The 26,956-nt window shown below is 43.8% G+C and overlaps 1 protein-coding gene and 1 long non-coding RNA gene across 23 annotated transcripts in view; one reads left to right on the top strand and one right to left on the bottom strand.

The window, feature by feature from the left end:
- DTNA (dystrobrevin alpha) overlaps window positions 1-26,956 on the bottom strand; it is a gene marked incomplete at its 5' end in the record, with an annotated part of 293,426 nt that overhangs the window by 80,112 nt on the left and 186,358 nt on the right. For all 22 annotated transcript variants that reach the window (XR_014795374.1, XR_014795375.1, XM_084888339.1 and 19 more), the window contains 2 exons: window positions 4,196-4,409; window positions 21,209-21,289. Coding sequence is in view for 20 of the 22 variants with exons in the window: in XM_084888339.1 (XP_084744465.1) it covers window positions 4,196-4,409; window positions 21,209-21,289 (295 nt within the window). The remainder of the gene's footprint in view (window positions 1-4,195; window positions 4,410-21,208; window positions 21,290-26,956) is intronic.
- Window positions 663-3,327, top strand: LOC311624761. Its single transcript, XR_014795384.1, has 3 exons — window positions 663-1,186; window positions 1,436-1,888; window positions 2,124-3,327. It is a non-coding gene; the product is annotated as an uncharacterized lncRNA (long non-coding RNA).

Here is a 26,956-nt window from a genome sequence, read left to right as displayed (position 1 = left end):
TGACAAGAGCTAAGAAAAGTCATTCTTTGATTTTCATTCATTCATTCATTCATCCGGCGATTCATTATGAGCTGCGTATTGTACTAGGTGCTCTGAGCACAAAGAAGACCTGGTACCACTCTGAGGCAGCTTGTGGGAGCCAGGCGGACAACCAGTAAGACATGTGCTGAAAGAGAAGAGCAGAATCACGTGCAAGGAGCTGGGGGGTGGGGAAGGGAGAGCAGCTCAGCCACGACGAGGGAAGGGCTCCACTGTGTATCTGATCTTCAGACCTTACCACTCAAAAAGGCCACACTTTTAAGAATTAGTTTCAAGGTAACCATTATACATCAAAAAAGCTGTTGAAATAATAATTATTTTCATCTATTTTTCTGCCATGTTATCTTTCTTTTGTACTTTCAATTTTCTAAAAAAGAACAATAGTAAAAGTCCTTAGAACACTCCGAAGAGATCCTTTCCTCATTTCGGATCATTTTCTTGGCAGAGTCCAACTGGGTAGGTCTGGTGAATTTTAAGGCACCATGAAAATGAAGACCCCATTTCTGTGAATCCAAGTTCTTATTTTCATGAATTTACATTGGTATAATGTCTTTCCTTTTTTATTCAGGTACTTAAGGTATCTCTAACTTTTACTATGGATTTTATGTGAATTTTTTTTTCTTAATCTGTTCATTTAAATACAGCAAATAAAAGAAAATCTCTTAAATGTGTGATTCTATAATAGCAACAGCACAACCTTGATCTTCTAGTATCAGCCTCATTCATGACGACCAAAATACAGGGGCTCCTTCATAATCACATGTGTGGCTCACGGGATAGGTGGTTAGAAGGTGACATCAGATTTCCATATGGATCTCATTTGGATAAAAAGGAGTTTACAATGATAAGAAATAGAATCAACATTCATTTTATTCTTGTTTCTCTTCTTATATTCACTTGTAAGTTGAATTTTCAGATATCTGTGCTTCCTGGTAGCTTATATCTCACATTGTCTTACATTTGATTATCAGTAGAATGGCATATACTCATCTGCTCTGTTCAAGGATCGAAGGCAGAAGTACCTTTAGCCTGGGGCCCCTATGTGAATGTGTCTCTACCATGAGACCTCTCCACGTAGATATGTTTAGCCATCTTCCATGAGATCAGGGGCGTTCCTATCTGCATGAAGAGTAGGAACCAAGCAAAAGTTTCTTTCTTTCTTTCTTTTTTTTTTTTTTAAATATATTTTATTGATTTTGTACAGAGAGGAAGGGAGAGAGATAGAGAGTTAGAAACATCGATGAGAGAGAGTCATCGATCAGCTGCCTCTTGCACACCCCCTACTGGGGATGTGCCGGCAACCAAGGTACATGCCCTTGACCGGAATCAAACCCGGGACCCTTCAGTCCCCAAGCCGACGCTCTATCCATTGAGCCAAACCGGTCTCGGCCAAAAGTTTCTTTTGAACATTTGTGTGAACTGTGCCTGACCTAGGGATAATCCTTAAGCGTAGCATTCATCATTCTTGAAATAATTCAGCCACAGTATCATCGTTATTAAAAAAAAAAAAAAAAGTTACAGCTCTATTTTTTGAAATCATCTTCCCAATATTTCTAAACAAAAGTGAAAAATATAAGCCTATTAGTTTAAGTTCCATATATTTTACTAAATCCCCCTTCCTTATCATTAATCTTCCCCTGTTTTGATATTTATAGAGTGGACCCAAGTTATTTTTTAGCTTTGATTCTTTATGAATGATCCAGTAATACTCCAAGCATTAGCAGGAAATTATATTACTCTGTTTATATTTTCCTCTAGAGGCCTGGTGCATGAAAATTCATGCACTGGAAGGGGGTCCCTCAGCCTGGCTTTCCCCCTCTCATAGTCCAGGAGCCCTTAAGAATGGAAGGTGAGCCGGGACCGGTTTGGCTCAGTGGATAGAGCGTCGGCCTGGGGACTGAAAGGTCCCGGGTTCGATTCCGGGCAAGGGCATGTACATTGGTTGCGGGCACATCCCCAGTAGGGGGTGTGCAAGAGGCAGCTGATCGACGATTCTCTCTCATCGATGTTTCTAACTCTCTATCCCTCTCCCACTCTGTGAAAAATCAATAAAATATATTAAAAAAAAAAAAAAAGAATGGAAGGTGACCAGCAATCAGAGGAAGGCGATGCTCCCATCACACCTCCGCTGCTGCTGCCGTAGCACAAGCCTCAGCTGGCCCTGGGTGGCTGGGCAGCCGCCATCTGAGTCTTGCCTGAACCTCAGGCTGACTGGGTGGCTGGGGTGCTGAGGGAGCTGAGTGACTCTGGAGGCAGGCATGCAGCAAGGCTGGGCCCGCCTTGCTGTGCTCCTGCTGCCCTGGTGGTGCTAAGGGGACTGGGCACCACCTTCTGTGGCTACAGGTGCCACCATCTTTTAGAGTTTGGCAGTCAATTAGCATATTCCTTACTTATTGGCTGTGGATGCTGCCATTTTTGCAATGATGTGAGGATGAATTAGCATATTCCCTCTTTATTTACAAGATTGTTACACTTATCTACCTAATAAAAGAGTTAACATGCTAATTGGCCGTACCTTTGCGATGCTCACCAGCCAATCAGGAATGAGTATGCAAATTAACCCAACCAAGATGTATACACAGGCGCTGAGTGGCCTGAAGCAGGGCAGGACACAGACGTTCCGCACTATCCCAGCTGCTCCAGGCCTCTGGCAGTGCAGGAAGGCAAAAAGGTGGCTCTGGCCAGAGCAAAGGCGCTGCCAGCAGCAGCCAGGGGAAGGAAGGCCCATTCTTGCATGAATCTTTGTGCATCGGGCCTCTAATAACAAATAAGTCCCTTAAAGACTCGATTGGTGAGCCTGAAAGCTGCCCTGCTCTTGCTAATGGGACAGGATGGGAACGCTCCTTCTAGGACTTCCGTGGCCTGGTTCCTTTCTTCCATCTGTCATGTGGAACCACAGCCTCTCTACCTGCCCTGTTCGGTTACCATAGTGATTAGCCCAAAGCAGTACATCAGCTCTGAGGTCGGTACAGACTGTGCATAGAGTCTTTCTGGTTGTAGAATTGTTTACTGCAACTTGAGAATTTCTCAGAACATAAGAATCTCAGAAAGAACAATGCATCCTGGTCAGACTGAGCACAAACATTTCTGTTAGCACACGGGGTTGCAAAGGGACAGCTGGGGACTTTTGTCAGTCAGGGGCATAACCATGGCAGCCTGGCTGGATCGTCCCCTGTGCCCGCCTTACCTATTCCTGGGCATTGGCCAGACAATGAGACTGAGGCTAAACTCTTCCGAGAGTCTTAAAGTGTGACTGCCGAAAGGTCAAGTTAGTAATTTCCCTTTTTAATAGTCAAAGCCAGTAGCAAACGTGGAGGCGTTGATACGATCTCTAGGCCTGAGGCTTTTCACAAGAACCCCTTTGAAATTACAGGCTGATCATGTAATTCAGGGGAGTTTTTATATCTCACAAGGCTGCCACTACGCCTCGGAGAAAGCACTGCCATTGAATACCTAAGCACCCGCCCTGCCCCTGCCACTGCCACGCTGAGGACCGGACAATGACAGTCTCTTTGTGCTTCAGCTCCTTTACCCGTAAAAAGGGAGATTTGGAAGCGCCGTCTGTAAGATCTCAGGCAGCTCTGAAGTCTCTGATTCCGTGAGGGGAAATGATGAGATAATGAGGCCTGGTTTCAATCGTGGTGCATGGATAGCTTCACTCTGCTTTATGTGGCCCGTCCTCGGCCAGGCCATGGAAGGCAGGTCATAGCTACTCTCCCTGGGCTGGCCCAGACACCCCTTTCAACCTCTCACTGTTTGCTCCAAGGCCTGGTCACTTCCCCTCAGAAACACTGTCCTGGGCAATTTGCAAAAAAGAGAGTGAAAAACACCCTCCCTCTGCATGCTTCATTAAATCGCTTCCCAGGCACGCCATCACACACTTTCAAGCGTCCAAAGCTTCTAGAAAGCCTGGGATGAGTTAAATATAGGTCAGGAGATAAAATACAATTGTACTCAATTTCCTGTTTTACTCTCTAGCCTTTTCCACAGCAGCTAACATTTAGGTTAAACACAGAGAAACTTGATTGAAATGAGTATCTGATCAAGACAAAATAAGCAGTAGGTTGGTTACTCGAAAACGTTATTTGCAATAAAGACCAAGAAGGCACAAGAGGAACAGGTAGTAAAACGCAACTGCCATTTGAAAGACACTCACGGGTCAAAGGCCGCCAGCAGGAAGTTGAGCAGGAGGCCGATGGACTGCTCCACGTGGATCTGGTGCGTGGTGGGCATCCGCTTGTTGAGCTGGTAAAAAATGGTGGAGAGCACAGCCTCCAGGCGAGACACGCTGAGTTCCGTGTTGGGGTCCAGGTTGTTGAGTGCATTTTCCCGCAGAGCTTCTATGACGTTCCAGATGTCCACCAGGTGCACTGCACACAGGTAAAGGAAAGGGAATTCGTCAGCCCTGAAGTCTTGTTATGACATCCCAGAAACCATCACCACAATCAAGGTAATACATCCATCATCCCCAAAAGTCTCTTTTGAAATCTGTCCCAAGCCACAGATCTGCTTTCTGACATGATTTTCTAGAATTCTATATATCTGAAATCATCCAGTGTGTACTCTTGTTGTTGTTTTTTTGTGGGGGGTAGTCTGGATACTTGTACTAGTGTAACCATTTTGAGAGTCATCCAAGATGTTGGTTGCATTAGTAGTTTGTTCCTTTTTGTTGCCGAATAGTATTCTATTAGAGGGATATATCACAATTTGGTTGTCAACTCACCTGCTGATGGACTTTTGGGTTGTTCTGGTGATAAGGAATAAAGTTGATATGCACAATCACGTACAAAACTTTGTACAGACACAAGCTCCCAGTACTCTTGGTAAGTACTTAGAAATGAATGGCTATGCTGTATAGTAGGTGTATGTTTAATTTTTGAAAATCTCCCAAAGTGTTTTTCAAAGTAGTTGCACTATCTTACATTCCCATTAAGAATGTATGAGAGTTCCAGTTTCACCACAATTTCACCACATTCTGGATTCACTTTTCGTTACACTTTTGCATTTGAAAATAAACGTTGTCTTTCTCAAGGAAGTACAGTTCCAGTTCCTGAGAAATGTACATTACCAAGTTTTAGTCTCCTACAGCTTTCCTAATTTCTGACACTGTGATTAAAGACACAAAACTGACACCTATTGAGCTCCTCGACTTGGAGTCCAGAGTAATGGACTTGGAGTCCGAAGACCTAGGTGCAAATTTGGCTCTTCTACAAGTGTTTACACTCTTAGCTTTGAAGACTCACAGCCTCACTTCCTAATTTATGAAGTGGATATTGTGTTCCTTTAAATAGTACATAGACACAATACATTATACATGAACAAATGAATAAAGTAAGTTCATATAAATTCCCCCCCCCCCCCCCTGCAGATCTCTGGATTCTGACACAGGAACACAAATCACTTTTCAAATGAATTACTTTAATGTTAAGTTTGGATAAATTCAGATTCATGGGTTTTTAAATTTACAAAATTCTCTGTATATCACACAAGGAAATTATTTGTATTTTTTGATGTTATTTGTAAAAATTTTCACTTTAACAAGCAAGGTACTAAAAAATAATAGCATTTATAAGTTGAATTTATTTATTTTTTGAGGAAAAAAAAAAGCTGGGATTTCTACCACTATTCCCTACACATTTGATCTATAGAGCCTCTGGATCCAGTCCTTGGGGAGATGTGTAGGTTCAGGACACAAGAAGAGCAGCGATGAGGGGACCTGGCCTGTGTCCTGATTGGTATCTGTACTCAGGCCACCAAGGGAAGTAGGTTACTATCTTCTTCCTGACTATGGGTCCTGTGAAACAGGCACTGGAGAAGAGGCACATGAATGGAGGGAGATGACTACAGGCCAAGAAGGAGAAATGGCTGCTGGGAGATGGAGGGCATCTGGATGCTTAGGTTTCTCCTGGAGAGTCTTTGTAGGACACAGAGAGGCTCCCAGGATTCCCAGGGGTGGAATCATAGGAGTCCATGGAAGCAGCCAGCACATCCATAGACACTGGGGGGGGGGGTCCCTTGGGGGGGGGGGTCCCTCAGGAACTTCAGCCTTTGGGTGCCAAGCCTACACTAATCTCCTCTCTGCCAAGCCCACTTTCTCTGGGGTTCCCTCCCTTGATGAATGGCCTCAGCCCCTACGTTCTTCCCTCACCCCAGCTAGAATCTGGATTTCATTCCTGGATCCTCATATCTTGTATGCAATCAATGACTGCCCTCCATTTCCACAGGCTCTTATTCCCACCACCCAAAGTTATCACCATTATCTCATTGACTAAGTCAATTCCTTCATCTTCATTCTCTGTCCACTCCAATTCATTCTAAACACTGTAGCCAGGGTGGCATTTCTGAACTGCATATCTGACCTGTCACTTGTATGTTGTGTCAACTCCTTTAATAACTTCCCATTAAATTGAAACTCTTTAACATGGGTTGTGAAGTTCTTTCAGACCTGGCCCCACTTTCTTCTCATCTATGTCTTATCTATGCCTGAGTGTCAACACCACTTCTTCAAGGATGCTTGTCTGGATCTCTCACCTCTAGGTTTTGCACCCTCCTGCGTGCCACCTTGGGACCCTGTTCTCCCCATTATTTAGTGGACTCTGTGCAGGCCAGCTGGTTGTCTGTCTGTCATCTGCAACTGCATGTTGCACAGGAGGAGACTCCATCTGCCCCCAGCCTCACACACCACAGGAGCTTAATACCTATCTATTGGCTAAGTAAACACATGACAAGGCAATGACTCAACAGTGAATGTGCATGTGACCGCTAAAGAGGCAATACGATATAGTCACACAGAATCACAAAAGCCTTGGTTTGCATCCCAGGTAAATCATGTTTTATGTTACTTGACTTTTCTGAGTCTTCATCTTGGCAAAGTGGGGCTGGCAAAAGCATCTACCCTCAGATGGTTACGATATAGAATAAAATGGGGGGAAAAATAAATGGGGTGATGCTTACAAATTGTTTGGATAGGGCATGCAACCTAGGAAATAATAATATGGACACATAAAATATCTAGAAATCATGTGAACGTTACTAAAAATAAGTATGATCTATATTTGGGCTTTCACATTTAAAGTCTCCATATAAGGAGAAAGGAAATAGTAATTATGGCTGTTAGACCAGATAATTATACATGAAAGTAAAATGAGGCTTCACAGTTATGTGCCAGGCCCCAAGTAGGGCCTAGGGATTCAATGGCAAACAATGCAGATGTGGCTCCTGCCTCGGGGGACCGAGTCTGAAGGGGACACAGGGATGAGTCACAGTCACACAAACAGGTAACTAGAAATTCTGTGACTTGCTGGATTAGGTAATGGCTGTGAAGGGGCCAGAAGTACAAGAAAAGCATTTTATACAGTATTTCATGCACAATAAGCATAGTTCAATAGCTACTAATTATCATTGAGAAAGGTAAGTATCACAACTCTTCTGCTGAGTTGAGGAGGAACAAATGTGCTAAGTCAAGAGTCATTAGGCAGTTAGTAAAGGGTCTGTTTTAAAGTCTGTTGAGCATTTTAGAAAATGAGGACATCTAGGTATGCTAGAATGATGATATACCACTAGATGGCACTGCACACATTTCACTACTAGCTCTCAAGCTCTAACTGTCCATCATAAAGCACCTGCTATTAGGTATAGGCAACCGGAAGTGGGGTTTCCTCATCCATATGACTATATACACTTTACACTAACATACTAGAAAAGGCAACAGTTTGCAGAGTGACATCATTTTGTTAACATAAATCATATCAAGAGTAAACAAAATGTTTTCTTAAAAGTAGAATTCAGTTCTTCATAGAATCAAAAATATGATTAGTGTTAACTGCAGGTAATTAATTATGAATACCTCACAGTAGTTTGTCTCCATAAATAAATGGAAATAGACAAAACTTCAATAGTCCGTCTTAAATCCAAGAAAGCCCAGGTTGAAAGAAAAGGGCTAGGGTGAGGGTTGGGGAAGGAGGGTTTGGGGTTTTGCGGGGGGGTGTGGTTTCCACATAGGTAGAGAAGAATTTTTGAATCTCAAGTGATGCTGGCCATGTGTCCTGCTATTTGAATAGGAGATGGACTCTTAGTTCATAGAGATGACTTAAACCCAAACGTCCCTGGGGAATGTGCAGAAATGCCAAACTCATTTCTAGCTAACAGAAATGATGGATGTCACAAGCATTATTAGAAGTAGTAGAATTGCGTGATAGGGTAAAATACAGAAGAGAGGGCAAAGAAAGTACAGGAATATCGAAAGACAGCTTCAAGATTTAGTCTATCTCTGAGTTTGTCCAGGAGCAGCCTTTCCAGGACCCCAGCGTGGGTGCAGTCAGTGGTTCTAAGCATAATTCCCCTTTTCCTAAAGCACTCGGAGATCTCTTAAAAATCCCCAAGCCCAGCCTCGCCCACTCACTGACCCCAGCATTTAGAAGGGTGGGCAAAGGTTTTGACAAAGCTCTGCAGGTGATCCTGCCAACCACCCATCCAGAAGCCTTGGGGCAGCCCTCAGAGGGCGTGCAGCCAGGGAACGCCAATACACAACCGCCTTGCAGAGCGTTCACTTCCATCCCAGCGGAGGAGTGGCTCTGACTGGAGTTTCCTGTGAGGGTGGAGAACGGCTCCCTGGTGATGCCACTGAGGCTGGCCTGGAGCATACTTGGAGTTTCAAGGCACGAGGTCGGTTAGAAATGCAGATCTCAGCACCCCCGCCCGCCCTCCCTTAGTCCTAGAGAATCAGAATCGTCCTTTTAACAACATCACACTCATTACCCTAAGCTGCTATAACTAGCTTTCCTTCTCAGCCTGCCACTCCAGAGACTACAAACTTCATTCACAGAACAAGCATTTGTTTAGCCCTCACAATGTGGCAGCACTGTCCTGGGTTCTAGAATTAGCACAGACAAGACAGGCGTCTCTGACCACATGGGACTTACAGGTGGGTGGGGAACAGAGATAGTTAGCAAACAAGCACATTGAGGGTGCTACAATACTCATCTAATTCCTCTTACACAGAAAAAAATGGGCTTCGTGATAACAGATTGAAATCCAAGTGTTTCCTCATTTGTATAATGGGAATAATAATACAATGTTTACCTTATAGGTATTCTGAGGAACAATAAGTATTTACATGGAAAACATTAAACTATAAAGCACGCTATGTATTTTAGGTATTCTTATTTTTTTAAAGAGAAAAATAGACCTTAAAATTTACCGTCACATTCAGATAAAATGATAAAATTTCCTCCCTTCAAATTCTTTCAGTTCTTTACTTTGCTCTGTCAGTTATAAAGATACAATATTTTTTCTTCTATAATTGCAAGTTTGTTTTCCTCTTAATGAATGCAATATATAATCTATCCATAAGAGATTATATCACAGTGATGACTATTTTAGTTCACTTTCAGATCAAATACTTATCTTGAAATTCAGAGAGCCTCAGCCCATGAGAAAAAAGGATATGCCCAATGTAGCGCCCCTCACCACACATCTATTGCACACACAGGCATTAACATATGGAGAAAGACAGCCATATGCTTCCACATACAGAGCTAGGAAAGGAAGCAAGAAATGAGATTCCAAAACCTTTTCAAAAGAAATTAAATTCAAACCAGTAACTTTAAAGGTTCTATAATACATTATTCTTCAGGTTACAGGTAATTTAACAAACTATGAGAATCTGGCCATAAAAGAGATTGTAATTCTCATGGGGAGTGACACTCAGATGGCCTAACTGAAAATCAAGATGAGACATGACATTATAAAAAGCCCACATTCACAGTGCAGGTTTAAATAAAGAAACTACTGGTACTAGAAAGATTGTACAGGGATGCTAAGTGGGATGGAAACTTTGGAAAGGTTTGGAGGAGGAGGAGGAAGAGGAGGAGGAAGAGAAGGAGGAGGAAGAGGAGGAGGAGGAAGAGGAGGAGGAGGCGGGGACATAGAAGGGCTCAAGTTGGCTCCTGAATCAAAGCAGGATATGAATACATGTTGAGGAGGAGGGAGAATACTCCAAGAAGAAGAAAACAGGTGGCCTGTGGCACAGAGCAATGAATGAAGGAGGTGCAGTCGGACCTGGCTTGATGGTTGGGGCTAGAGGGGTTTGTGTGGGGCTTACAGGAAAGCAGTCTATGACTAAGTGAGCTTTTCTTTGAGCATTATTTCACACTTCTCTCATTTTTTTTTAAAGCAAACAGAAAGACTGAGAATTTGCAGCCTGTAGAGAATTTGAAGCCTGTAAAGTTCAATGCTTAGTTTCATTTTTCAAATCACCATGTCAGCTAATTCCGACCCCCATCTACAGCCAACCAGTGCAGCTATGAGATGAGACCCAGAGGTGAGCTTTAGAGCCGCGAGTGGGTCTGAGTCCAGAGGTCTGGGGTGTGGCCAGGGCATACACAGGTAAAGCACCTCTTTAGGTGACTTTGAAAAAACAATGAGGTTTGAGAACCACTGCTAGGGAGCATGACTCCAGGGAAGGAGTTAGACAAGGGACAGGAAGAACAGGAAATGGATGCGCATGTGATACAGAGGACTTGATTTAAAAGGCATCATGGGGATCTCAGAACAAGAAATCCATGTGCCAGTTGGTAAGATATTTTCAAAGGAAGTATTTTTGCAGGCAATTGGGCCTTTTATTGTGACAAAATCGTATTTAAAAAACTTTTTAAGCGGGGGGAGGACTCAGTTAGTTACATAGTATGCTTTGGCAAAGTCAACACACCTATCCTGATGTCATTACGCTGATGATATGAGCCATCATCCACACTAACCAGACACTGAGTTTGGAAAGAAAATGTTAATAAAAGCACAATTTTCAGATTTGATTTCCACTAGTGAGCCATACCTTTCTAAGATATGAATCTAAACATCTGAATAGCTCTGAAATTATCTTAAGCTTCCAAACTCAACATCTCCCTTGCTCCCAAAGTATGCCTTTTTCACTAGCATAGTTCTCTTTGCTAAGGCTCCTAGGAGAGATGCATCCTATCTTACAGGTAACATTTTAGTTTCACTTTAACTTCCTGGTTGATATGATATAATAACAGAGCCTCAGGGAAAGGCCTAAAACATAACTTTGGTATATAATCAAATAGGATATCATGCTAGTCCTCAAGGCTCTGGGAGCACATTCAAGGTTTACTAGGAAAAAGTATCCAGTGTTGCTTAAATTGTGTTTGTAGACCAGCATCATTATTCAAAATGAGCTATATTAATTGTTGGCTCAACAGCTATCATACTGTTAAGTTAAATTTAACAAAATTCGATTGAACAAGCATTTAGTAGGCCTAGTATTATTTTTCAAAGTATTGTACCAAGGACTGTAAAAATAATAGGAGAAGGTAAAGGAAAAGAATGACCTGAACAATAACTAATTTCTCATTGCTAGTGTTTCACTTTGTTCAGAATATATTTAATAACTTTAGAAGGGAATCTAATATCTTATCTCCCCTCTGGGTAGTAATTTTAGACTTCACTAGATAACTCCGTATAGGTTCCTTCAATATGCTCTTACCATTTCCTATCAGTTACTGACTTCTGCTTGAGATTCTTTTTACAGCAAGCCTCATCACTCTCTAATTGCTGACCTTTTCCACCTATCCTTAAAAATATTTTAAGGCTTAGCTCTGGTCATACCATTGTCTATTGTCTATTGTCTACTGGGGAAAACCCAAGCTTCTAAGCATAAAAATCCATGTTCAGACTCAAGGTTCCTAATCTTCAGCCTTATCTCCTCATCTCCAGCTTCTCCTGAGCCTTATGCTCCAGTTACACTGGACTTCTCACAATTCCAGAACATTCCCTTGGCTGTCCTGTATGTGCCTTCACTCAGCCTGCTGCCCTCATCAGCTACACCCTTCAGAACACTATCTTTTCAAGGTATTGCACACATGCATGCCCACAAGGCAACTCACTCTGATGCTAACCTCCCCCTTTGTTGCTTCCAGAAACTTCCACTTGTCTATTAGACCATTTATGACACTCAGACCATTTCCCACAGTTATTAATCAACTAGAGGCCCAATGCATGAAATTTGTGCAAGGGGGCCCAGCCCTCGTAGGCCCGCCTGCCTTGGCCCTAGCAGCCCAGCTGCCTTGCAGCCCTGTCCACTGGTCATTACGGAAGATCATTCTGCCACCCAGTCTAATTGGCATATTAGCTCTTTATTATATAGGATAAATTGTCCCCTCCATTTTTTTTTTTTTTAAGATAAACCCTTGATTGAACTTCAGGGAAGAGGAGGATCTTTGAAATGATGAGCTAAATTTTATGTTAAAGGCCATGTGTGTTTTCAGGGGCCAGGGCCAGCGGCTTTCATCAGATTCCTCCAAAGAGACAGGGGGAGAGAGAAGCTGAGAGTCACAGCACTAAATTCTGAGCAATCTGAAGGCATGGACAATGTCTGGGCCATCGCTCTATTCCTCATCACAGAACTCGATGTTCAAACTAGGTGCCTGTGACTGCTTAGGGAACGGCACACAGTTGCTTGCCAGACACTGCAAATAACCCCTTGACGCTTTCCTCTGCCTCGTCTCCCCAGACACACGGGGCAGGGTTTCCACAGAGCTTTATCATTCCTTGCACACTATGACTCGAGCAGATGGCCAGAATCCTTCCTGCCAGAGGCCCCATTGTAAGAGGAAGAGCATCCCCAGGGCTAGTGACCGTGAGGCCTGTCTCCCACTTTCCCTTTGTGGCCGTTGATCTCGGTGACCCTGCATCCTGTGCCCACCTGGCTGCGTGGACACTGACAGACAAGGTGTGCAGGGCACTGCAGAGCGGGTGCTGGCAACCGGCTAGGAAGTGTTCCCTGGTCCTTCACCCACCCTGTCTGTTTAAATACATGATTAATTGTCTCTGTGCAACGAGAGCAAACAATCTGATAGAAAACAGAAGATGCATGTTACGCCTCCACGCAGAAGATAGCTATGGCTTCATTTCCTTGTGCATGGGAAGCTGTTCGGGGGCCAGGCAAGCATTTGGGATGAACAGGTCCCTGGATGGCTGCAGACTCTCTCCAGACATTTTGAGCGAAGTCAAGAACACGGGAAGTGTATCTTGTGTAGAAAAAGCATCTTTTAAAAAGCTAGTAGAAAATACTGATAAGGAAATCACCAATGCAGAAAGCCAAGGTTTCAGACCGCTCTTGGTACCATTTCAAAATCGTGGCTCCACCCCTTCCTCCAGCCCCTGTAGGCGACGGTCATGGCATAGACTTTGGCCAGTTCCGTGTAGCTGCGACCAGTCAGCCACTGGCTCAGGCTCTCGCTGTTTACCTGTGACGCCTCGGCCTGGACACCTGGAGCCCCCCAATGCTCTCCCATGTGCAGCCCGTAAGTGCAAGTGCAGGCCCCTGCCCAGTGCAGGGCTCAGTCCCTCCTCCTCTTTGTCTCCTGGATGGACGGTTCTGGGGTGCATTTCACAAGCCCACTCAGCGGGTCCCACATGATCTATTGCTTTTCCTTTCTTATTCCAGTTCTGCTCTGGCTCCAGCATCCAAATGAGCAGCTTCTGGTCAGGCCCTGCAGAGGAGTCCGCAACACTGATTCTAGTCAAGTCCTTGTCTGTCATTGGTTGGAAACTCCCAGAGCAACACCTGGGAGACAGTGATGGTTGGGGCCCATATTCCAAGGGGATTCTGATTCTGTTGGGTCATAGGCTTTTCCCTCAGCGTCTCCATCCCCACATGCTGATAGCAGTGTCTCGCTCTGCGGCGTCGGGTTTGACAGATGAAGTGCATCCCACTTGACCTCCCGGGGAAGTTCATTACTGTTCTGAGAAACCAAGCGATTTAGGGCTGGATCTGTGGCTAGCTCTGCAGCAGGCTGAGTGGTCACGCACTGGCCTCCCGCAGGCAAGGCTGGACAGCCGGGAGGGCAGGGACTGTTTGCAAGGACACTTGGCTCGTAGCTGGGAGCCAGAAGTTCCGTTCTGGATGGTGGGATTTTATCTGGCGCTTACCTAAGGGGAGCACTCACTGCTCTCCTCACCTGGGACAAGCAGACCCTTTCAAGTCCCCAGCGAAAAGCAGGTAACGCAGTCCCGGCCCAGCACCGTGAGCAAAGGTAGCCACAGACACTCTATTTCAACAGCTGTGTACATATTTGATTTCTTCTCATCGCCATACTTATAAGAAATTTTTTCTTTAGAAAATGAAAGTTTGCTGAGGGGACTAAAAGGCTGCATGTGAGTTTACATAGCAACGTTTTAGGATGTGTCTGCCACTTGACGCTACAAAATGAGAAGCTTTAGGATACACAGGACACATTCACTAGGTTCTAAACGTTAGGTTATTCCAACACTAAATCTGTGCACGAGGGAATATGACCACACTTTTCTCCCAGTGTCCAGCATAACGCTTGGGACGCAGTAGATCTCAGCCCACAGCTGCTGAGTGAGAAATACACGAGTGACGGATAACAACAACAGCAAATGGCTGTCGGTAATGTCAACGCAACCCCAGGAATAAACCAAGACAGCAGCAGCAATCACGTCCCTGCAGGGTCACAGGTGTGCTGTGTGGGCGGGGCCATTCTCCCAGCCCTGCCCCCCAGTCTGTCTTCTGTTTCCTCTGTGTCCCTCAGAGCCCAGAGGTCCTGGGACCAGGCTGGGGGCGGCACCTCTGGGTGTCCCTTCGTTGCCCTGATGACTGACTCTGGGCCGATCGGCAGGCTCCCAAGAACACAGCTTGGCAAACTCTTCAGGGAAGGTCACCGACCTTGCTTTGGCACCTGTCAGATGGGGCTGAGGAGGCCTGGAAGGCATGTCTCTGTGTGTATCACTCTTTTGCGCGCTTTCCTAAATTGTGAGAGTGAAAGTGCTTGGTCAGCATGGATTCCAGGGAGCATGCGGAGCGGGAGACAGGGAAGGGAGCTGGCAGACCGGATGTCCAGATGCAGAGAAGATGAGCGGTGGCGCTTGGGTCACAGGCTGGCAGTGGCAGCAGTCGGATCAGACAAAGCTTCTGGCGTTCTCTAGAAATCAAAGTACTAAGAAGAAAGCAAAACCCTGGATTTTTAAGATCTTAAAAACAGAAGCAGTGAAAAGGAGGAGCGGACGTTTTCTCTGACTGACGAAGGGGAAGCAGGGCGCCCAGGGAGCTGTGCTTCCGGCGGCGTGTCCCTCAGTGGAAAACGTTAACGGGCCTATTCTGCCGCCACACCGGCTTCCCCGAGGGGATCGTTGGGAACGCCGTATTCCAGCAATGCATGTCCCTTTATGCTAAACATGTGTCTAGGATGACTCAGCACCGGGGATGAAAGTGAGCATCCGGAACATGGGGAGCAATACAAACAGAGGTAACTACGCCCCACGGGTTTGTCATCGGCCGCTTTATTTCCCCACCAAACCTCCTACTCTTCCATCGACTCCGTACTGGAGAGGGTCCTTCTGGCTTTCCTTTGGAATACTTCTCTTTTGGGGGATCTAGTTCTCTGCTGCAGATTTTTACTTTAAACTTTTATTTTTTTCACCCACTGTTCTATTATGTCCTTATCTGGAAAACAGAGCAGTCTATGGTCCTGGGCAGTGGGACAGGCAGAACCCTAAGATGCTCTCTTCTCTCTCCCCGATTCCTGGTCCCTGTTGTTTACCTTCTCTCCGTTACTCATAGACAGTAATCCAGGGACTGCTGCAAGGGGGTTTTGCAGATGGAATTAAGGTCCTAAATCAGTCAGCCTTAAAACAGGGAGATTATCTGGGTGGGCCTGAGCTAATCACAGGAATCCTGTCGCAGTAGAGTTTTCTCTGGCCGGTCACAGAGGGGGAAGTCAGAGGACACACTGGCTGGCCTGGAAAAGGCAGCGAATCCCCATCCTCTGAGCAGCCTGTGGGGCCATGTGGCAGGGAGTGTGGGTGGCTGCAGGGGCTAAGACTACCACCCTGACTGTCAGAAGGAACGGGAACCACAGTCCTTCAACCACAAGGAAATGAATTCTGCCAGCAGCTAGTCCCCAGCTGAGCCCCAGATGAGAACCGCAGACCCAGCCAGCACATTGATTTCAGCCCCTGAGCGGAGACTCCCTCCGCTGTATAGGAGAGAGCAAATGTGTGCTGTTTTAAGCTGCTAAGTGTGTAGCAATTTGTTATGCAATGGTAGAAAATGGATACCAGCGGTTCTAAATCCACGTGCTTAAAAATGAGGCAGAGAGAAGGAATCTGCTTGAAAAAACCCGAACAGAATGTTAGTATTTATGACTAAGAAATACTGAACGGCTACTTTTGCAACATAAAACTAGTCACCTGGATGTGAAAAGTGAACCTTGTGGAGCTTGTTCGTTCATTCATGGAAGAATGTCTATTCAGGTCTTACCGCCCGGATAGCACTCGGTAGGGTTAATTTTGCAGGGAGAGAGAAACCTTTAGGACTTAGGGGTGTCGAACTCAATCAGAGAAGGGGCCAAAATCTAAAATCCAGCCTAAATCGCGGGCCGAATGGTTTACTGAACAGTCATAAATTGACAATGTCATAAACTGACAGCGGAGTGCAGTGATGACAGCGCGGTGCGGGCCACATTGCAAGGCCTGGCGGGCTGGATTTGGCCCGCGGGCCTTGTGTTTGACACATGTGCTTTAGGTGAATAGGTATCTGCATTTTGCTTTTTTTTTTTTTTTTTGGTTCCTAAGAAATCCTGAAAGCTTAGAGCTATTAAAGACAAAAGCAGATATACTTTAAAGCAGCGGTCGCCAACCTTTCAGACCTCACGGACCCCGGTGGTCCGCAGACCAACACTTGGTGACCACTGTCCTAAGGTAGAGCTGGATGAGGAATACTTTTAAAGATGCTTCATTTACTGGAGGGAACGATATTTTGAGAAACTGAGAGTTCAGATACAAGTCTATATCTTTTCGTCTTGCCTTTTAGACAAAAATGGTAATTAAATTTTAATCAATAAGAGTGATAGAAACTTCAGACTGTGGCCAGAGGAACTGAAGATGGTATAATGTCAGTTGTGGGGGACAGCACTCCGGTCTCTCCCCCGCTTCCCGCCCCTCCCCCCCCCCTGCCCCCCTCGCCTCCTCACTTTTGTTCCATGTAGACAGGAGGGAGTAGATCTCTGATTTATTTCTCTCATCACTTTTTGTTGTTCATGAACTAACCTAAGGGTGCGTTTCATTGACTTTAAAGTAATTTCTGAAAAACACACGTGCTGACATTATAGGTATCTGGATCATTAACCATGCCAACGCCGAGCAAGGAAATAATGTAACAGCAGAAAAGCCATTTGTTTACAGTGAAGGCCGAAGTGTTACCATTGCACACATGCCTACAAGTGGTGTACAGGATATTTATTTTCATGAACAGCTACCAGGAGATCCGGAAGTGAAAGAGAAGGCTGCTGATCAGAAAGGAGTATCAGGCCTGGGTGTGTATTCTCCATTCTGTACCATTTTTCCTGGAAAATGAAACAGCCAACTTGTTCCCGAACTTCAAGAGAGAACTGTTCTTTCACTTTATTAGAGATTGTGCTAGTGACAGCGTGGGGAGGGGGAGCATGACAGGGAGTAAAGATGAATGGTGAGGAAAGAAGCTGATTTGGAAGACTAATCTATGGACAAAAGTTGAAGGAATTTATTACCTAAAAAAAAAAATAAAATAAAAAGGTGGGCTTATAATTCTTTTATAGCAGAGGATGCTAAATGCTTCTTGTGGGCAGAGGGGTACCATCATATAATGAATTAATATGAAGTAGTGGGGTGGGGCAAAAGTAGGTTTACAGTTATTCTTATGAAAAATAATGCAATAATTAATAAAGAATAATGTAAGAATAAACTCTGTGTTTTATGTACTTACAATAAATGAGTACAACTTTTTTTTTTTTTAATGCTCATCTATCAATGGAATTTTTTTTGGTGAAAAATATTTTGCATAATTGGGATTACACATTACTGTCCTCTTTTCTCTTTTCAAATTGGTTATAAATCTTCCCTTATTCTGAGTTCACAGTCTATACAAAAACAGGTGCTGGACCCATTTAGTCCACGGCCACACCTTCCTGGCCTCTTTTATGACGTCTTTGCGAACACTGGGATCAGTATTCTCAGCATCCACAAGGACTGCATTAGAGGGAATGAATGCGGATGCCAGTGAGAGGATCGGTGTTGTAGATGGGACACCATGAACGAGCAGGTAAGGGCTGTGGGGGAGAAAATGTGGGGAATTAACTAACGCTTATGATCTTTAAATTCAGATATGAAAGAAATCTCATAAAAAAAGTATAGTATGCTCTCCATGCTATATCCAGACAATCTTTATTTTCTTCCTAGAAGATGACTTTACAAGTGTCAGCTTCTATGTTTTTCTCCTCCATTATATAGTTTTAAAGCTTGGTTCATGTAACACAAAATAAATTTTATCTGTAACTAATGTCTGGACCTAAAAATGAACAAGCCATTTTCAGTTAAGGTCTATCCATTTCTGGGAAGAAAACACTGCATATGAATTTCCAATAAAGCAATGCAGTTACAAATACACTATCTGAATTTTTTCTTATTTCTCTTATTGTAGAGTAGAACTCCATTATAAGGCACCATAACTTACTGTGAGCTGGCTTTTATTGCAGACAATTTTCTCCCTCTCGTACAGGGGTAGTTAATATTGACGAATGCATGTCACATAAACACCAGTGCTCCTGGTTATCTCTCTAAAAGAAAAGCTCTAACTCTGATTAGAATAAGCCCGGCTCAATTGTGTTGGCGCTCTGGAAGTACCTCAATATCACAACTGTTCTGTTTATTGTCAGGAAGGAAAACGCAGCAGACACATATAATACTTGCATCAACGTGGAAATAATTTGAAAAAGAAGCTTAATTTTAGCAGAGCATTCAGCATAAGCTTGTATTTCTTCTCTGAGTCTTAGTGTTGTCTAGTTTGTATAGAATGCAATGTCTTTTCTCATTCTAAAATGTATAAAATTTGGAATGTACATTGTAAAGCAAATAGAACTTTTTCTGCTTACTGTCTACCAGTGCTTTAGATTCAGCCCAGCTGTCTCTCTGTCCAGGAGACTCTTCTCAGCAGCCCCACAGCCCGGTCAGGGCACTGCCTTCCTGGTGCTCCCACAATGCCATGTACGGATTCTTGTCATTACATGTCTGCATTGTTTTATAAGTCTGTTTAGAAATCCATCTACCCACTTAGACTGTGGGCAACTTCAAAGTAGGGAATGCATCTCACTCACCATCGCTTTGTCCTTGGTACCTAGCACAGTGCAAACATAGAGTTCATTGTGAGATTTTAAAGAGGCAAATGAATGGATTCATTGAGGGCAACTGCTCAAGGTGCGAAGAAGGTTCCGTTTCACCGAGGGGGGGACTATCGCTATTTTTCAGGATAGTAACTGTTTTCCAAGAATGTCAGTGTAACGATGCCATGATTCTGGATACAGGGTAAGGATGAGCACCAGAAAAGACTAGGAAGAGGAAAGAGAGATGTCAAGAAGGAGAAACAGCCTTTATCGGAGAGGAGGAATAAAATATGGCCCATGGTTGCTGGACCCAGTTAGGGCCAACAGTGTGTGCTCTTTGCAATGTTGGTGCAGGGTTGACAAATCACTATAAACCTTCCTTCCTCTCTCTTTCCTTCCCTCCCTCCCTTCTTTCTTTCCTCCCCCTCTCCCTTCTTCCCTCTTTTTCTATTTATTGGTTTGTTTGTTCGTTCACTCACTCACTCACTCACTCATCCTTACCATTTTGTAATGCCATTTTGAAACTCCCTGCTTCTACTGAAAATAACCTAAGAAAAGCTCTGTTTGGCAATGCTTTGAGGAGACAGAACTCCTATTTCTACTCCTTCTCCCCTCCTCTCTATTTTGAGGGCCACTGGTAATGAGGTAAAGAAAAAGGGAGGGCTACATCACCTTTTCATTGCTGAAACCATGGCGATACTTTGTTTTTTTTGTTTAAATGTGGATGATAAAGGATGTGGGGGAGGGAAAGCTTTGCTTCTGGGGGAGCATTTTCCTTGGCCTTGAACACCAGGCCTGCAATACCCAGACTGCCAGTACAACCACAGATCCCTTCCCATGACCAGAGGACTCCTCTTACCACTGTGTGTGTGTGTGTGTGTGTGTGTGTGTGTGTGTGTGTGTTTTGGGGGGCGGGCAGGGGAGAGGGGAACATTGATTTAGCTTCTGTGAGGAGTCAAACAAGTCTGATGTTTTTTCTACACTCTTCTCCTGCCCCAAACTTCAGCCCCATCTCTGGGGCTGGGGAAGAGCTGCAGATGAGTGACACGAGAAGGAGCTGCTCACTGCCTATCCCGGTCACAATTAGCAATAAGCCTAGAAGCGAGGGCTGGAGGTGGCCCACTCGGGGCCCCAAGAAACATCTGGGGGAGACTCTTGGATGGTAAAGACGTGGGCACAGCTGGTTTTTCATTCACCAAGTATCTAATCCTCACGGCAATTATTCAAGAACTATGTGTATGCACTCAAGATAACACCGTTTTCATTTTTTTAAGGCACCCATACTGATTAGAAAATGAGAAGAGTTATTAATTTTTTAATAGCAGTCCGTTTTTAAAACAAAGTAATATTTTTTTTCAAGAGGTAATGAATGTGGTGATATGACAGAAGCGCTGACCCAGCAGGGAACATGAGCCTGCTCACCGTGATTAGTAATCTACCCCGCCGCGTACATCTTAACATTTGGGGAGAAGATAAGTGAGTTCCTTTGTTTCTTGCAGTAGCCTTGTCTCTTCTCTTGCTACTTTCGGATGCAGGCAAATGTAGTTAATGTTCTGATACAGAGGGTAAACTTTCTAGTTTCAGAAAGAAACCGGATTGTTTTCCAGAGATTATAAACATGTTCCTGTACTTGTAAAGGAAGCACAAATAGAAGGAGGACTTTGTGTTTGATATTTTACGAAGTTCTTGGAAACCATCTGGATGGCACTGCGTTTGCAACACTCAGGCTAGAGAGAAGAGGGAGAGCATCCCTCCAGATTTAAACCAACTCCAATGGCAGGATGGAATACACCTTAGCAGGTTAGAGTAATTACGCCTTGAGAATTACTTAGGCATTGTCTCACTACCATTTGTATATCATAACATTGTTTTGATTGTTGTGTAAACATATTTTTTTTATCATTTCTTACAAGAAAACCTAGCTTTAATAAACTAAGTAATACATGAACATGATAGGACTCATGAAGGTAATTACTGGAAACAACTGACATACTTACAATTGCATTTCTTCTGAACAAACCGAAGCTTGCATGCTGTTCTGTAGGTGGAGAGTCGGATTCGATCCAGCTCTTGAGCTCCTGGGAGGGGGGGCGGCAGAAACGTACACATTTGGTATGCCATGTGCGTGGAAGGGAATTTGTAACATTTATAAAGAAAACAACTATACATATAACCCAGGCACTTGATTTGGTTGTGATTAGAACATAACTATAACTTGAAGACCTGAAAAGGTCTGTCCTGTACCCCTTAGGTGTAGGAAGAGAGCACATGTAATCAACGATGAAGGTCAGGTTGCCAACCGTGTTGACCAGCCAGGACACCCAGCCTCGCCCCTGTGGAGGCTGCCATGAGGGGGCACAGTCTGCTCAAGCCGAGACTTGAACAGCCAGATACTATCATATAGTAACATCATCATCATCGTCATCATTTTCAATGAGCTGTCATTGGTCATCAGACCGGGGCTGTGAGGTGAGTACCTGCCGAATGTTGGGCATCTTTTCTGCTTGACCTGAGGCCAAATGCTTTTGGAAGTCCTCATTCTCTCATCTGGAAGACAGGAATGGGGATCCCACTTCTGTTGTCTCCATTCGTTGTCAGGGTAGAGGAACGACTCTGCCCCAAACACTGAGAACGCTGCCTGGCGCACATGAGTGCTACGCAAGCTTTCACTGTTATTCCTAGCATTTCACCTGCAAGCTTCCCTGTCAACCTCGGAGGGGACGCCTTTCTGAAAGCAACCGCCACGCTTCCACACTGGCTTCCTGTCCCTTTCCAACAAAGAGGAGCAGGCTCCTTATGTTTCTGAGCTGCGCTCCCTACCCGTTCCACTCAGGAATCCTGCGTGGCTTATGATGCCCACAGCACCCAGTCAGTCAGAATGCTCTGCTCAGAATCCAAGCTCCTCTGAAGCTCTTCCCATCGTGCCTTCCAACAAGAGTCCCCACTACTCTACTCCAGAACCTCCCCTTGCAGATGGCCGCTTGTTCCGTATCCTGCGTTTCCTCCAAAACGGGTTCATCCTTAGACTGTGTCTGGGACACAGCAGACTTTCAACAAAGGTCAGTTCTCTGCTTCTAACTCGTTGGCTTCGTCGAAGTCCATGTTTATGGTTCATACAGGTACAAAGGCCCATACCTGGTTTTGACATGTGTTGAACTTTATCTGCATCAGTAAGAGTGATCCATAGATGCTTCTGAATATAATAGGGTAGCAAGTAAATGAGCTGGCCCAAAAGTGATTATATTAGGTGACCAATTACGCGCTCTCTTAATGAAACTTGGGATGAATTAGCAAGTGACCCTCGCTGAGAGCGTTTAGCATTCCTGCAACTCAAACTGATCTCTTTAGATTCATTTAAAAACACTCTCAATACTCCTAGTACTCCATGATTTAATAAGGCATGTAATTAAATATTAATTCCAACAGAAGTTTATTACTTGACAAACAGGCTCATTGATACCGGGTACTTGAAGGATCAAAGAGGCAAGGATTTATCTTCACCTAATCGAGAAATTCCCTTCCACATGTTCTCAAGAGGTAGACATTTTAGCCAATGGCCATGAAGGACTATTTGCAATGACAGGGATGATTATAACATAGTGAAAATAAATGGATTTGCTGTGGGAACTTGGACAAGTATTAAAAATTACTTCCTCATGTGTAAAATATCAATGTTATTGGCTGGTAACCTACGTAGCTGATCCCTAGTGAGAACTTTACAGCAAGTAGATGAGCCCCCTAAAAGGCTTCCTGTGCCATTTCTGAACAACAAGTGACAGAAATTTCTTTTTTTGCATTTGATTTTAACTTGCCTTTCTGTAGTTTCAATCTATTTGACCTAGTTTCCCTTCTGGAGCCAGTTATTCTTTTCTCCTGGCACTTGAGAATTTATTTCTCAAACAATGGGAAGCCACTACCATGATCACTGTTAGCATCTTCATTACCATCTGAAGATCATACACAAAAGTCCCTGTTATCTCATGAGTGTAGGGTTTAGCTGGGGAGGTAGCTTCTCCTTGATTTTTTAGATCCGGTAGGTTCAACTGCATAGTCATTTGAAGCACAATGTCTATTATTGAGCATGACACACAATTGGCTTCAATACATGGAAGTGGCTATTGTTAGTCTCATTATCATCAGGCAAAGATTTGGGGCCCTAACCATTCTCAGCATCCTTTTCCATGACTGACTGATATCTCCTTGACACAAGATCTACAAAATTAACCCAACTTGTATAGAATATGGGAAGTAACTACTATCACCTTTAATAAGGACACTTATTAATGAAATTTATTCTTGGGTTCTTTGGTAAGCTTGTAGTTTATTAAGAAGCTATTTAAAAAAATCATATGCACTTATAGTAAGTCAGACTTTTTTCATATTTTCAATTTAAATGCTTATTTGGGGTGAGTAGGATTTCATACTGTTTCTTTTCTTTTCTTTTCTTTTTTTTTTTTTAGCTCATACTTCTAACCTTTCTGATATATATATTTTTAAATATATTTTATTAATTTTTTTACAGAGAGGAAGGGAGAGGGATATAGAACCAGAAACATCGATGAGAGAGAAACATCGACCAGCTGCCTCCTGCACACCCCCTACTGGGGATGTGCCCGCAACCAAGGTACATGCCCTTGACCGGAATCGAACCTGGGACCCTTGAGTCTGCAGGCCGGCCGACACTCTATCCACTGAGCCACACCGGTTTCGGCCTTTCTGATATTTTTAAAAAATTATTTTCTCACTGGCATTTCATAGGGGCTCCCAGTTTCAAGTCCTCTACATCTGAGGGGCTCATGGATGCTGGATAACCAGGCAGTGTAATGATCAGAAATACCCGAATGCTAAATCTGGCTTTTCCCCTGGATGAGGTGTTGTTTTATTGATGTGGACTTTGGCTCAACCATCGGGAAAGTCTCAATACCTGTAAATAATCCTTTAGAAGAAGTCATTAGGGACATAGATTATTTGTTAAGTTTTTCAAGAATAATGATTTAAGCCCCAGGGTAGAAAACGATGATGATGTAGCACACAGTTAAATTTCTTAGTTCCAGCAAGATCTTGGCCTCTGAGCAGAAAAACCCTGGTTTCACTGCACCACCCTCCCACAGAAGTCCAGGGGCAATGTGGGACAGGTGCACCCCTCCAGGAGCAGGAGGAGGGAAGGGGAGCTGATACTTAGGGACAGGAGTGCACTGACTGCTCACCTGCCCCATCACAACGTGGAGTTAATGGGCCCTCTGTTTTATTTGAGAATCAGGAAGAGGTCTGGAGGTCTGTCAGTGTTTCCTATTTGTGTATGTCCTTCTTGGCTGAGGATGTAAGGCCTCAATATTAATAGGGATGTGGTGAGCAAGGAAAACTAGCCTTTCAGATATAGCAGCACACTACCTTGCACAGACAATGTGAGTGGCAAACACAAGATCCATAATGAGTTCTGGGACAAAAAAACACACAAAAAAACACCCAAAAAACAACAACAACAACACACCCTAAACAAACAAAACCCCACCCCTGATCTGACGTATGGTGTGCAGGCTCTTGCTCAAAATAAATGTATTTGTCTCTGCCCCACACACTTAATTCAAGTTTACATGTACAGTCTCTTCTTGAAAATCTGTAGATTCATGGTCTACCTGGGAGTAGCTGCATGTCTTCTGTGTCCAAAATATTGCTTAAAACCAAGGGCCTGCCAGGGCCACAGAAGAGTCTTCTGGTACATCTAGCGGACACCCTCCAGGGTGACTTCCTATTACTTATCCTTTGGACATGGTCGTAACACTACCTGTACGTCTTCCTAATTGTACGGTGACCCAGCTCATGTATCTCCAGAACATGCACAACTGAGACTTTGTTAGTGCCTTGCTGAGATTAAGGTCCATTTTTTGCCTGTGATATTTTCCTGAGCTAACAGTCTAGTAGCCTTATTGAAAAGGGAAATTAGCTGACTTAATTCCTCTATAAAAAGAGATGGAATGTGAATAAATGAATAAGGAAGTAAAGTCAATAGAGCAATCCTTGTTCTTACCATGTTGAAATGTCTGGGGTTACCACTATCTTTTGTTCCTGATTTGAACAGTGCCTAGCTGTTTGGTAGTTGTTCAAGGACTACATGAGTTTGAAAATACTGGAAACCAGAACCCTGGGCAGGGACATGGCTTTTTTTTGGTGATGGGCACTATTAATGCAATTGATAGTGAGCCCACCTTAAGCTGCTCCATCAGTATAAGTTCTGACTGTGAGGAAGCAAGGCTGGAAGGGATGCTGTGTGTATATGCTGGCTGTTCTGAATAAACTGGTTCCTGAGACTATGAGAGGTGGTTCTGAAGGAATTCTTGGACACTTAGAGCTGAAACAACAATGATGAAACCTTGACAGAAAATCAAATTGTATATGAAAAAAATTGGTCAAGAACAAAATTTTGGTAAAATCTGACTTCAGATGGCTGGGAAGATACTAAGAGAGACAGGAAAAGAGAAGTAGAGTGGTCAGAAAAAGTGGAGGACCGGACAAGGGTGGTGGTGACATAAAAGAGAATAGTTGCAGGATAATGACCCATGGTGCTAACACGGTGCTAATATTTTGAAGAGGTTGAAAAGCATGAGAGATAAAGAAGTAAGTAAAAATAGTCATTGCATCCACTGTCGCCTATGGTATAGCAACACTCATGTCATTTTCCTGAATTTTTAAAGTCAGTTTTCCTAAAACTCACAGTGTGCATTGCAAAAACACGCTCTGGGTTCCATTCCAACTATTTACCCGCTGACAGTGGTGAGCATTCTGAAGAAAGACAGCCTTCAGACAATTCAGCAGCGCTTGCTGAGTGCCTACAGTTACCTCCCTTTGATTTCTGGCTAAGACCTTTTTTTCTCTTGTTAGGAAGCCTCCCAAGGTCTGAAAGAATGTTTTCCAATCAGTTTCCTCTCAATAAAACCCACCTATCCTGTGTCCTGGAGGCTTTTAAACCAACATTGGTTCAGCATCTAGGTGAATGGATTTGAAGGTAAACGTCTGGGGTCTGTCCCTACGCAGGAGCTCATGGTGAGTGAAGTGGATATGCTCACAAGTAAATGTGCTGTGACAGCCCTAACCGTTTGGCTCAGTGGCCAGAGCGTCAGCCTTTGGACTCTAAGGGTCCCAGGTTCGATTCCAGTCAGGGGCATGTACCTTGGTTGCAGGCACATATCCAGTGGGGAGTATGCAGGAGGCAGCTGATCAATGTTCTTCTCAACGATGTTTCTAACTCTATATCCCTCTCCCTTCCTCTCTGTAAAAAATCAATAAAATATATATTTAAATGTGCTCTGACAGCAGGAAAACAGAGAAAGTGAGTAAATTCCAATAAACTATTTATTCTGCTAAAATCCAGGTTGATAAATTTGTTTAAGCTGACAAACTTATTCAATGACTGGAAAGGCCAGTCTTTTCAGCTTTAGTCTAAGGCACTAGCTAAATTGATCATTAGGGCATTATTCTGAAGGTGCATTTTGGTTTAAGGGCAGCTTGCTCAGAACTTCTTTAATCAAGGAGGTGGCCATGGAGTTACTATTGTTGTGGTTTTGATACATAAGGCTAGTCTTTTTTGCTGTTTTTGTGAGTCCATATTACTCTTAATTTCATTTCTTTGCTGTTTCTTTCTACTTTCTGCTGTGGTTATGAGCTCAGAGTAGATGTCTGATGCACGTGTGCTGCAATCACCTGAAAGTGCCAGGATTTCTTATCAATTGTTCTTCTTATTAATTGTT

This window comes from Pipistrellus hanaki (assembly GCF_964339955.1).
Source record: "Pipistrellus hanaki genome assembly, chromosome: 6".
In the NCBI taxonomy this organism is placed as follows: domain Eukaryota; kingdom Metazoa; phylum Chordata; class Mammalia; order Chiroptera; family Vespertilionidae; genus Pipistrellus; species Pipistrellus hanaki.
This window is presented reverse-complemented; position numbering and strand designations above follow the sequence as displayed.